General features: G+C 49.7%; 1 protein-coding gene across 4 annotated transcripts in view; it reads left to right on the top strand.

Annotated features, from left to right (window-relative positions):
* The window catches only part of DGKA (diacylglycerol kinase alpha), a 542,794-nt gene that overhangs the window by 343,910 nt on the left and 185,603 nt on the right, over window positions 1–13,281 (top strand). For all 4 annotated transcript variants that reach the window (XM_069653799.1, XM_069653797.1, XM_069653800.1 and 1 more), the window contains 2 exons: window positions 428–575; window positions 1,577–1,660. In XM_069653799.1, the coding sequence (XP_069509900.1) occupies window positions 428–575; window positions 1,577–1,660 (232 nt within the window). The remainder of the gene's footprint in view (window positions 1–427; window positions 576–1,576; window positions 1,661–13,281) is intronic.

The raw sequence follows: 13,281 nt of genomic DNA, 5'->3' as shown, positions 1-13,281 counted from the left end.
CAGGATCCCTGGTGGTTGCTGCGTGAGCCCTGATGGTTGCTGCGTTAGCCCTGGTGGTTGCTGCGTGATCACTGGTGGTTGCTGCGTGAACCCTGATGGTTGCTGTGTGAGCCCTGGTGGTTGCTGCGTGAGCCCTGATGGTTGTTGCGTGAGCCCTGATGGTTGCTGCCTGAGCCCTGGTGGTTGATGTGTGATCCCTGGTGGTTGATGTGTGATCCCTGGTGGTTGCTGCGTGAGCCCTGATGGTTGCTGTGTGATCCCTGAGGGTTGCTGTGTCAGCCCTGTATACATCCATTTTGCGGTGTACATTTCCGATGACTTGCAGTGCTGGTGGAATGGGTGAGGATGCCAGTGCTGGTCATGACTCTCTGCACACTCGGGCATGCATCCCTTCATGTAACTTTTGCTTCCTTCCATTGTCACCCAGTCCATCGATTTCGAAGGCTTCAAGATGTTCATGAGAACCTACCTGGAGGCCGAGGACATCTCGGATGAGCTCTGCAAGCGGCTGTTCATGTCTTTCCAGACAGCGTCCAGTGTGAGCCAGCAGCCAGCGGACATTGGCCATGGCCAAGGTGAGAAGACCAGTGACTATGAACCTGGGCCTGCGACTCCTGCGCCCACAGGGCAAGGAGCAGCAAGAACACAAGTAAAGAGTTACGTTATGTTAAATAACCTAGCAGCATGATATCGAGACACCTTAACATTCATAACTCTGTGATGCTAGAATGGGGACCTGCAGCAGCAGGGAGCGGCTAAATAATTAGCGAATTACCAGCTACAGTCAGAGATGTTCACACTTGATCACATGGGACACGCCTCCCTTGAATGTGTCATCCTTAAATTCCTTTTCTGCAACTGCCACTGTCCTGTTTTTTATTTCATTACTAGTGTACAGGCCCATGTACACCAGCCAAAGTGCAGGTTTTCATTAACACAGTTGGACCACTATATAATGTAAGCTACAGCTCCCTCTAGCGGTGCCATAGTTGCAGGCGAAGCTATGCGAATTGGACCACTGTATATCCTAAGACAACAGCTCCCTCTAGTGGAGCATTCTGTGCATTCAGGCAGCCTCCACTGCGCATGACGGCACCGGACAAACATACATCTGGCCTTTTATATTATTAAGATGGTCATGTGCGCACAATGAAATATTCCAATGCTAGAAGAATTGAGTTTGAAGTACCCTTGTGAGTATTAGGCCTCTCCCATCTACCCAATTTTAAACCCCACTGTCGCTACCCCGCCTCCCTCTTGCATGCAGAGTCTTCAAGTTTGGAGAGCTGGTATTGTGAAGGACATTACTTGATGTGACTCATTGGTTCATGACAGAAAGTATTTCTCAATCACAAGGAGTATCTCCCTTAACTTCAGGGCTGCCTGAGCTTGATGGAATACGACTGCTCTTCCCTCAATCCTCACGTCATTTAAAAAGGCCAGCACGTAACGGGGGCACCTAAAGCATCAACGTCTTCTTTACGGTTTGGCGTTGTAACGTGTCGTTTAAGTATCTGCCAGCACAGTCTTTCAGCTTGCACTTGTGCTGCTTAATAGATGTTCTACTGTTTTGCAGGAGTGGGACCAATGGTCAGCCTGGATGACGTCTCCTGCTACTTCTCCCTGCTGGAAGGCGGCCGTGCAGAGGATAAGCTGCAGTGTAAGTGCTTCGCAACCAAAGGAAATTTCAATACACAATTTAAGAAATTCTGCGCGTTCTGTTTAACAATCTGGGGTGGATGGACGAATGAACATTTGAGAGAGGAACATTTTATGTTTTTTTAAAACAAATTTTATTAGTTTTCACAACAAACAAAAACGTAACCATCACGCCCGACATTTTCAGTTACAAGTTTTTTTGCGTGCATTTACATGTTATTTAATAATGTCTTCCCCCCACACCTCATTTTAACTCGAGCTTCCGCCTCATTCTCCGGGCTTCCCTTTTCTTGGGATTAATCACCTTTGCTGCTCTCGGGCGTGTCGCATTCACTGGAGTTGGCCCGGCAGGTTCCTGACAGTGTGGCTACCATTTATCTACACGCTATCAGAGGTCCTACTTCAACATCCTCCCCCCTGTTAGCTGCCTCGTACCATGCTACTGTCTCGGCGACTGCCCATTTCAGGAGATCATTCCACCATACCTCTAATCTGGGTCTGCCGGCTGCTTTCCAGCTCATGGCTATTCTCCTTTTGGCCAAAATGTAGGCCAGGTCCTTGAGTTTGCATACGTGTTTAAGGTTGCGTGGTCGAGTGAATCCCCCATCATGCACACCCACACCGATTCCACATCTAGGTTGATTCCCTTTTCAGATAGTCGTTGCTTGATTTCATCCAAAAATGTTCCCACCCCAAGGTACACACAGAACATATGGATCATCCCGGCATCCACCTCCCTGCACTTAGGGCATTTTTGTACTTCTGCACTACCAAACTTGGCGATCTTTCAAGGAGTCATGTATGCCCTATGGGTGACATATAACTGAATCTGCTGCAGCCTTGCATTCCTGGACACCTTTTTGTGGTATCTCTGAGCTCTTTCCCACTGTCCATCTTGCATAGGTTCTCCCGCCTCCTCCTCCCAGTCCTTCCTCAATTGGAGCAACTCCTTACCCACTCTGGACATTACCAGTTCGTAGATCGAAGATGTCTCATGCCCTCCCTCCGAGATGTCATACATGGTTTGTATCACGGTTTCAGGTTGTTCCACTAGTGCTCTTTCGGGCCACGTTTCCTTCACCCGCTCGATTATTCTGGTATATGCAATATATTGCCCCTTGTGTATCCCAGTTTCATCCACTATCGTTTGAAAGTCCAGTGCAGAGGAACATTTTATGTTAACGTGTTTTTATTAAATTATCAAATGTGTCAGGGTCTCTAACTGTTTCTCATTCTTCCAAGTCTCGTAGGCTTGCATCAGTCTCCTCTGTCCTTTTAGCCGATATATGCTTTACAAGGCTCGTAGGATTGTTTCAGCCTCTTGTGTCCTCTTGGTGGGTATATGCTTGATCAGTCTCTTAGGTTTGCATCAGCCTCTTCTGTCCTTTTAGCGGGTGTATGCTTGATCAGTCTCTTAGGCTTGCATCAGCCTCTTCTGTCCTTTTAGCGGGTGTATGCTTGATCAGTCTCTTAGGCTTGCATCAGTCTCTTGTGTCCTCTTAGCAGGTATATGCTTGATCAGTCTCTTAGGCTTGCATCAGTCTCTTGTGTCCTCTTAGCGGGTATATGCTTGATCAGTCTCTTAGGCTTGCATCAGTCTCTTGTGTCCTCTTAGCAGGTGTATGCTTGATCAGTCTCTTAGGCTTCCTTCAGCCTCTTCTGTCCTGGAATGTATATGCTTTACCGGTCTCTTATGCTCGCTTCTGCCCTTTTAGTGGGTATATGCTTTATCAGTCTCTTAGGATTGCGTCAGCCTCTTGTGTCCTCTTAGTGGGTATATGCGTTACCTGTTTCTAAAGCTTACATCAGCCTCTTCTGTCCTTCTAGCAGGTGTATGCTTGTCCAGTCTCTTAGGCTTGCATCAGCCGCTTCTGTCCTTCTAGCAAGTGCATGCTTGTCCAGTCTCTTAGGCTTGCATCAGCCTCTTCTGTCCTTCTAGCAGGTGCATGCTTGTCCAGTCTCAGGCTTGCATCAGCCTCTTCTGTCCTTTTAGCCGGTGTATGCTTGGTCAGTCTCTTAAGCTTGCATCAGCCTCTTCTTCCTTTTAGCCGGTGTATGCTTGGTCAGTCTGTTAGGCTTGCATCAGCCTCTTCTGTCCTTTTAGCCGGTGTATGCTTGGTCAGTCTCTTAAACTTGCATCAGCCTCTTCTGTCCTTTTAGCCGGTGTATGCTTGGTCAGTCTCTTAGGCTTCCTTCAGCCTCTTCTGTCCTTTTAGCCGGTGTATGCTTGATCAGTTTCTTAGGCTTGCGTCAGCCTCTTCTGTCCTTTTAGCCGGTGTATGCTTGGTCAGTCTCTTAGGCTTGCATCAGCCTCTTCTGTCCTTTTAGCCGGTGTATGCTTGGTCAGTCTCTTAGGCTTCCTTCAGCCTCTTCTGTCCTTTTAGCCGGTGTATGCTTTACCAGTCTCTTACGCTCGCTTTTGCCTATTCTGCCCTTTTAGTGGGTATATGCTTTATCATTCTCTTAGGATTGTTTCAGCCTCTTCTGTCCTCTTAGTGGGTATATGTGTTACCCGTTTCTAAAGCTTACATCAGCTTCTTTTGTCCTTTTAGGAGGTATATGCTTGTCCAGTCTCTTAGGCTTACGTTAGATTCTCAGGATACAGGGTAGGAGTTAGACTGGTGCAGTCACAGTGGTATCTCCATCCCTCTCAGAGTGCAGTGTAACTGTGAGATTCAAGCATGTTCGCGAACTTCCTCAGCCGGCTCGGGAAGCTGTGTAGCAGTGCGACTCCACCAGTCTGAATGGCTTCATGAGAGCTCTCTTCAGACACGAGGTAGGTGTCAGATTCCATCAGCCTTTGCAACTTTATCAGCCCTCGTCGGAAGCAGGATAGGCACGGGACTCCGCTAATCACTGTGGCTTCTTCGGACATCAAGATACAGGGTAGGTGAATGACTTCTGCAGTCTCAATGGAGCTTCAGTCTCTAGACAAGCTTTTTTTGCGGGAGTGAGACTCAACAGTCCCATTGGCATGCCACAGCTTCTCTTTGGGCTCTCTGGAAGATTCAGCAGCACACGTGTCCTCTCCAGGTGATTCCCAGACCAGAAATGCCTTGATGACTCTGCCTGACGTTTTATAGTCCAAGAACTCTACTTCCCCCTTTCTATCCTTGGCTTTCTTCATTGAGATATCCCTGCCCTGTTCAGTTTCCCACCCGCCATAGGATCCTGAGATCGTAAGCCCACCCTCCGGTGCTCTCAGGCTTCTGGCTGGGTGGGATGTTACCAGAATAGATGGAGGCAGAAAGGCACTCAAATCCCTGTCCACCATTTTGGATTCCCCTCATCCCTCAAGCAGCAGCATGCAGTCTCGAAGCTTCTCCCTCTCTCTGTGCAAGCTCCTACTCTCTTTGTGTTCCATGTTGATCGCTTTACCTCTCTTTAGTGAAGGGGGTGCGTTTTATTACCGTGTTGCGGCGTTCGTGCTCTTTTTCTGTGTTCACAGTGTATGTTAAGGAGAAATCATCCACACAATTCTGAATTGGCAGCTTTTCATTCTGAGATGGTGGTGTCCATAATGAATCAGAATGAATCAGATTGCAAACTGAATGTTGAAAAACAGATTCTGCATGATAATACTCGAAAGTCATTGCATTATGCACTTTTATCAAATAAGGCACATATTGTATGCAAATGATATACTCTTGGGAAGGGTCCCAGCTGGACACATTTCCTGATGTTTGACTCCTTCCAGCCTAAAATAATCCCTTTCTGTACTTATTTTCTTTTTTACTCTTTTTTTTGTTATGTGACTTTTTGTTTCTTTACAGTGTAGAGGATTGTTTCTTATTATTAAAACATTAATATTTACATAGGGCCTCATTACGACCCTTGCGGAAATGGAAAAATGATGGCGGAAATGCAATACCGCCATCGAACACCGCTCGTTGCGATCATGACCCGTCACCGTAAAGTACGATGCCATTAGCGACACCGCAGTGAACGGCAACGCTAACTGCACCAAGTACGCGCACGCGCGCCTTGCAAAACCGGAATCACCGCCATGGCGCAACGGTACGCGAATTCTGACCCTAGCGGACATGTACTGAACGCCATCAAGCACGTCGTAAAGTACCATTCCGCCATGGCGAGAAATACGGCAACGCGAACCAACCGTAAATGGCCCACTGAGTGCCTGTACTCCACTCCCTGGCCTCATTGCACAACTCCTGGCAGGCGCAATGTACTCACACTATGCAACCAGTGAAATCCACTATTCACCCATGCATGCCAACGTAGAAAAGCATGCAGGGGCTCAAAGCGCCCCGTGAGTGGGCATCCATGTACGGCATGTCACCATAGCCGTACTGACGCAGCACAGGCATGTGAAGGTACAACACATCAAAATGAAAATCAAGAACACATGACACAAAACAACAGTAGTCCCCCATCGCTTGCCACCAGCGCAAGGCAACATCCACAACAGCATCCTGAGGGGGATTGCACCAGCCCTGTACTCATGCCAGTAAACAAACCAACCATCAGCAGAAGCATGTACCACACAAGTCGGCAGAGTGACTGAGCAGCCAGGCTCATCCCAAGAGGGGCCGATGGGAGCTGCAGGGCACAGATGGCATCAATACAGAAGCTATTCCAATGGACATGACCCCAGTCCCCCTCCAACAAACGCACGCAAACACAGTCACCTGTGACCAGCCACATTCTGAACAACCCATCATTCCACCAATCGACCTGGCTGACAGGCACCAGTCGGCCAAAAGCCAATCCCCCGCCCCTGAACAGCACATCATGTAAACAGTCACAATGGCAGCCTCTATCCGTGACCATACTGTGCTACGTAGGCAAACGCGGCCAGTACTGTACCACACAACTCAACTCAGAAGGCGGAACACAAAGCAGATCATCACGCAATACATACCGCCACAAAGCGAAAATCGCCACATCACCTGCAAAGAACAACGCAACACGACAAATATCGGAATACAATTTAAATGCACATCCAAATGACAAAGGCCCCACATCAATTTGCAAAATACCACCAAAACAACCATCATCACCGAGGGCTGCATCTGCAATAATTGACCGGCTTCCACTTGTGTGACGCCCTGTACCATCATGGCACACAGGGCTTACATCAACGTTCCAAAAGGCAACATGGAAGCGGCAAGAACCGCAGGTCCGTCCCATGAGGCAGGCACTAGTCGAGCTGAAAGGCCGAAATGTTGCACCTAGCCACCAGTACAGCGTAAGGGCATGTGGCCCATTGGCGATCGTCCCATATGATCGAAATGGTGCTCCACTGATTCACCCGAAGCTGCAGGAGTCGAGAGTAAAAACCATCTGGAGGAGTGGCGTAGAGATGGCATCTGCAATAGGGCAGGAGATACCTGTCACCCAAAAGAAACACAAATCAACCGATTGCATTACGGGACTCATGATGCATTACAATCTTCATTCAACACACCAAATCCACACCCATATGCATGCTAGCCCACTCCAAAGGAATATACACACCCCTAATTCAGTATCGAATCACAACGAAACCAATCGAGCTAAATACACCATTGGCAACGTCGGTTACTGTGCATGCGTCCGTCAAGATAGAACCCATGACATGGGATTAGTAACGTGCCTAGACACAAGTGTATGAAGGCGCGTCGAGACAGGGAGGATCCGACAAGGGCAGATAGACGTATGTCCCACTATGGCAGCCTTGCATCACATAACGCAGGGGAAGGGGAGTGAACCAAAAAACCCATGTACATGGCAGACCCTAAACGGATTCATCAGTCCATGCATCCACACATCATTCCCTCATCCCGCAATGAAAACGCATGAATATTCACTCACATAATATGTGAAACTTCCATCGCGTCTGTGCGTAATGCAGTCCGCAAAAACCACTGTGCCCCTGGCCGGATCTGTAGTGTTGTGAAGCAAGATGGATTTGGGAACGTCCTGCCTCATCGCCCACTACGCTATTGCGCATCCCATTCAATTCATATCATTCATTGCCTGCTCGTTATGGGCCATGTCCCAAGGACATTCTACAATAGAACGTTACATTTCCAGCCAGACCTGTGGGCGTATCCTCGCCGCTACTTCAAAACCCAAAATGCTGGCCTTCGAATTCCTCACTTGCAACATTACGTCGAAAAGGCTTCTGTGAACGCTTGCATTCACAATTACATCAATGTAGTGCGGCTGTGTGTCATGATGCTAACTGGCTGCAATCACAAATGGGACGCCACGCCCGTCGGTGAAGTACGTTACTGTGCTGCATGAGGGTCGGCCATCGATCGAGCCCTACATACCACTGACTCTTCACAGGTATGTAAGCGGCTGCAATCATAGCATGTGTAACAATGGGAGCATAGCATGAAAATCAGTCAAAGTACATCACACTGCCATCGGGATTTGATACATGATTCCAATCCCAAGATGCCATGCGGCCAAATGCAGCCTTACGTGCGGGCCGTGCTCGACCAGAAGGGATTGCATCTGCCACAGATTCATTCAATCAGCACAGGTGGAGGCCATACAGGCCGACAGCACATATATTGCAGACCCAAACCCCTCCCACAACCACTCCCACTCCAAAATGCTACCGGCAGGACTAGCGATGTTGGGCCTGGGGTACCAGATAGCACTGCAAGTGCTACAACTACAAGAAGACGACGAACAACAACAGGTACAACAACCGGGCGCACAGGGGAGACGGAGGAGAAGGAGGAGGAGGAGGGCAAGGCAGGGTCAGCAAGGCCCACAAGCACTGCCACTACCACCACGCAGGCGGCCCGCAATCCCACGCCTCCGAGCCGATCCGTTCAACCTCACTGCTGAGCAGATCCACACCCTCTACCGTTTGGACCGGGACACCATAATCGCCATTGTGGACATGACACATGCTGACCTCGTGAGCATGATAGATAGCCCAACCGCCATCCCACCCCTACTGAAGGTGGTGTCTGCACTCCACTTCCTGGCCACAGGCACCTACCAGCACACAGTGGGACAGTTGCATGGCATTTCACAGCCACTGTTCTCACGGACACTCTTCCAAGTGCACGATGCCCTCCTGAAGCACGCCGACGACCACATCACACTACCACGCACGTACCAGGAGATTACCAACGCTAAAGTGGGATTCCATGCACTTGGCGGCATCCCGGGTTGCATTGGTGCCATCGACTGCACCCATGTTGAATTGGTTGTCCCACATGCCATGGAGGTCCAGTACCGCAACCGGAAACAATTTCATTCAATCAATGTGCAAATGGTGTGTGACTCCAACAAGATATTTACGCATTGTTGTGCCAGATTTCCAGGATCTACCCATGATTCTATGGTCCTGAGGAACACAAGAATACCACGCTACATGGAGCGACACGCAGGGCACAGATCCTGGCTACTCGGTGAGTCTCATTCCATGCATGACATCGTGGCCCATTTGATGCGTCAATGACCTTGCAGGGGGGGGGGGGGCTACTTAGCACTATCATTCCACTGACACCCTTTATTCGTCTCATACAGGTGATGCCGGGTATCCACTGAAGAGATGGCTCCTTACACCAATCCGGAACCCACAGAACGAGCATGAGGAGGACTACAACCATGCCCACTCACGTACCCGTGTGGTCATTGAACAGGCATTCGGCCTACTGAAGGCTCGTTTCCGCAGCCTCAGCAGGTCTGGCGGGGCACTCATATACAGCCATGAGAAGGTTTCTAAGATGGTCATGGCATGTGTCATGCTGCACAACATGTGCATACGTAGGAATGTGCCCATGCCCCCTGACGCTGTACTGCATGCACCTGAAGATGATGATGATGATGAGGGTGGGGATGTGGAGGCACCTCAAGGAGTCCATGAGGCACAGGATGCACGTGCAATCCGACAGAGCATCATAGATGCATGCTTCTAGCAACCACGCATGGTGCCTATTACACGGAAAGGGGACCTGTGGCACTGTGTGTGTGTAGTACAGGCACATTGTGGACTGTACGCCTATGAAGGCCTCGTACGCAAATATCAATGTCCACACATGTCATTGGATGATAATGAGGTGCTGTATTGTTGATGTGATTTGATTTATACACCCTATGGACCCGCCACCCAGTGAAGCCCAACACACCCCCTCCACCCTACTACCTCCCCCCCAACACCAGTGTCCAAATATGCATGCTGTCCGTGGGTAGACGCTATTGCAAGCCCCCTCTACGGGTATCAGGGGCACCCCTGCCCGTGGAGCGCAGGTTCCTGCCAGATCTGCGTTGGGGGCTGCCCTGGACGGAACTTGCCACGGATGAGGTCTCTGCCTGCTCGCGTCCATGCATGTCTCTGAGGGTTTGTGAGAGCTCCGAGAGCACACGGCGCACAGCAGCAAGTTCAGCACAAACGTCTTTGGACGTCGCATGCAGTTCCCCCCTCAGGCTCTCGGTGCTTTTCTCCATTTGTGCTCTCAGGCTCTCGGTGCTTCTCTCCATTTCTCCCCTGAGGCTCTCACTACTTTTCTCTATTTGTGCCCTGAGTGTCTCGGTGGATGTTTCCATGGCTGCCCTGGAACCCCCGCATTCATTTGCATGGTCCTTGAGTAGCGTGGACGCTTCCTGCTGTTGCTCGATCAGCAGGTCGAGGGACTGTTGCCTCTGCTGGGCCATGGACATTTGCGGTGGTGTGACAGGGGGGCTGCTCAACACATGTTGCCTTGGCACAGGACTTGTGGGGGTTGGCCAGTCGTCGTCTTCAGGGTGCCCCTGCGTGGTTTCGTCATGGTGTAGGGGATGGAACATGCAGGGGGATTGGGAAAGGTCATGGATGGTACCTACGTCGCCAGCACTGTTTTCCGTGTCGGAGCATGCTGGCATGACAGCTGTGTCACCTATGGTGCTGCTACCACCAGAGGCAGTGCCATCAGATACGTTCTTTGGGGGGACCTGTGGTGCTGGGGTTGTGGACTTGCTGGCTGCTGGGGTGCCTGTTGCAGTCCCCTCCAGTGTGCTGCCACTTGATTCCTGCTGCTGCCGTGTCTTGATCCTTGCACCTGAGGTGGAGGCTCTTGGGACGTTGGTCCTGGCCCTCTTTGCAGGCGTGCTGGTAGGGGTGTCCTGCAGCTCGTCGTTGGTATCGGACCCTGTGGTGGAGTAAAGAGGGGCGAGCGTTAGTTATGGGTCTGTCGGATTTGGAATGGCAACGTATCAAATGCATTGGGGTGGTACATGAGGCTGATTTGGGACTGGGCCTTGGAGGTGGTCTCATTTTCGTGTGGATTGAGGATGCATTCATTTGGCTGCCTGCAGTTAGGGGGTGCATGCTGCACATGTAGGGGTTGTTTATGGCTTCTTGATTGATTTGTTTGTTCATTCTGACTTTTAGAGGGCGCTGTCAGGGCTAAGTATGTATTGCACTATGGGGTCACATGGTACTGCACATGTTCGTGGTTTGTGGATTTCGCATTGTTTCTCTTGGCCAACCTACCTGATTCTCCGGATGTCGGCACTCCTTTCTCCATCCCTCCGACTCCCTCTATGCTCTCCATTCCTATGGTGGAGGCGCAGATTTCCTCCCAGGGGGTCAACTTGATGGGCGACTCTGAACCCCCCCCGGTAGCTGTGGCGATGTTCCTGTTCGCAGAAAGTATGCTGCGTACGCGGATCCGCAGGTCGTCCCACCGCTTGCGACATTGCTGTGGCGTGCGGGGTGTTGTCCCCACCGCACTTACGCGCTGTGCCACCAGGGCCCATATGGCCTTCTTGTTGGCAAGGGCCGTCCTGGTCATTTGACTGGAGAAGACGACGGCGGAATTTTCCTGTAGGGTCTCGGTGAGCACGGTCAGTTCCTCTCGGGAGAAGTGTACCTGCCGCTTGCGGTCACACGCTTTCTTGGCTACCTTTCCCATATTTATTTTTTTAACTGGGGTTGCTAACGGGTTGGGATGTGTGTCAGGGTCGGATTTTTTATGGTTGTGTTGGGATTCGGATTTTATAGTTGTGCGGCGTGCTGTTTCCCGTTCCGGCCACATGCTTTTACTTCCGTTTCCGTATATTTACGGTGGCCGTAATTTGCGGTGCACGCTCGTTACGGTGACCCCTCATTACGGTGACCGCTAAGATGGGTGGCGGTATTGCACCTGGTGCAGCGTACGGCGGCGGTAAGGGCCGTTTTGGGGTCATTTCCGCCATCGCAGCCTTTCGGATTCCGCCATGGCGTAATGCTCGTGCCCGATGGGTCGTGATTGGCCGCACTTTGCTCCTTCGTGCAATGGCGGAAACGCTATTTACGCTGTTGCGGTCCGGTCAGTCACTTTCCGCCAGGGTCGTAATGAGGGCCATAGTGATATCTGAGTCTTTATTTTCCAGGTGTCTGGTGCGAGTTTCCCTAATTTACATCACAGTTTGTCGTCAAATTCTTAGAATGATGTCATGGCATGCCACCAAGTTTCGGATTGATGTCATGGGCAGCCTGGCAGCAACTTCCTGGAGTGATGTTGCTGTCAGACGTCTGTATCGATGTTAAAAACTGATCTCATGCTGCCTATAATATCTAATCACTCCCTCTTACTCTTTGTGGTAGCAAATCGCTGCCACTGTCCCCTGATGGTCTCTGATAACCTTGTCTTTTTAATATAGCTTTATAGACTAAGGGAGGGGTAGTTATCGCGGCATAATGACCCGCCAGCAAGTTATTGCCTGAGGCAAAGCCGAGGGCCATAAATTGTGTAAAGGTCATTATCCCAAGCGATAATGACCGGTTCCGATGTCTAAAAGGCTATTAGCACATGGTGATAGTGTAAATAACTGTTTTAGTATATTTGTGGGGAATTTAAAAATGGTGTTTTAAGAGTGAGTAAAGTAAATCGACAAACTGAGTTGGTAAATCAAATGTGGTTTTATTTTGTAGTATGTAAATAACATGGTTGTCTTCATAGGTTAAGCATTTTAAGTGCAACTTGGTTAAACTGGAACAGGTTTAACATGAGCGTGCATTAGGTGTCATGTAAAAGTAAACGGTTTCTCTATCAGAAAGCAAAGGCATTTTCCAATGTTTTATCTTTCCTTTTCGTGAGTTAAATAGCATGCAGCAGCTAGAAAAAAATGTCTTCCCAGAGAGGAATTGTCTTGTTGAAACAGAATCTTGCCTGGAAATTGCATTGTTGTTTCCCTCTTTTCTTCTGAAGACAGAATGTTGAGAATGCAGTTAAAACCAGCATGTATTGACTGCACTGTGCGCATTCTGATTGGCTGGGAGGAGGTCAATAACGATTTCCATGGGCTAATATTTAATGACTTCCTCTTTGTCTTTATCGTCACACATCCCTGCCACTGTCACCAGATGGTCTCTGATAACCTTCTCCATTTAATCCATGTAAGCACTGCCTCTTTCCTTTGATGGTCACTCCGCACTGCCACTGTCCGGATGGTCTCTAATCTCTGACAACTTTCTCATGTGCTCTCTTATCTGTCATCCATATTGTTTTGCTATCTCTACTTCCTGCATTTTTCTCCTTGTCATCGCTTCCCTATTTTGCCAGCTGATCATGGTCTCTAATCACTACACAATCTGGCCTTGTGGTTACATACCCCCATATTCCCTTCTCCATGTGACATCCATCCAACACCAAATATTTCTCCATGGACGTCTAACCCCCGCCCACTTCT

This window comes from Ambystoma mexicanum, chromosome 3q, assembly GCF_040938575.1.
Source record: "Ambystoma mexicanum isolate Mex_15411 chromosome 3q, UKY_AmexF1_1, whole genome shotgun sequence".
NCBI classification, from domain to species: domain Eukaryota; kingdom Metazoa; phylum Chordata; class Amphibia; order Caudata; family Ambystomatidae; genus Ambystoma; species Ambystoma mexicanum.
The sequence above is the reverse complement of the archived record's forward strand: the minus strand, read 5'-3'. Positions and strand labels throughout refer to the sequence as shown.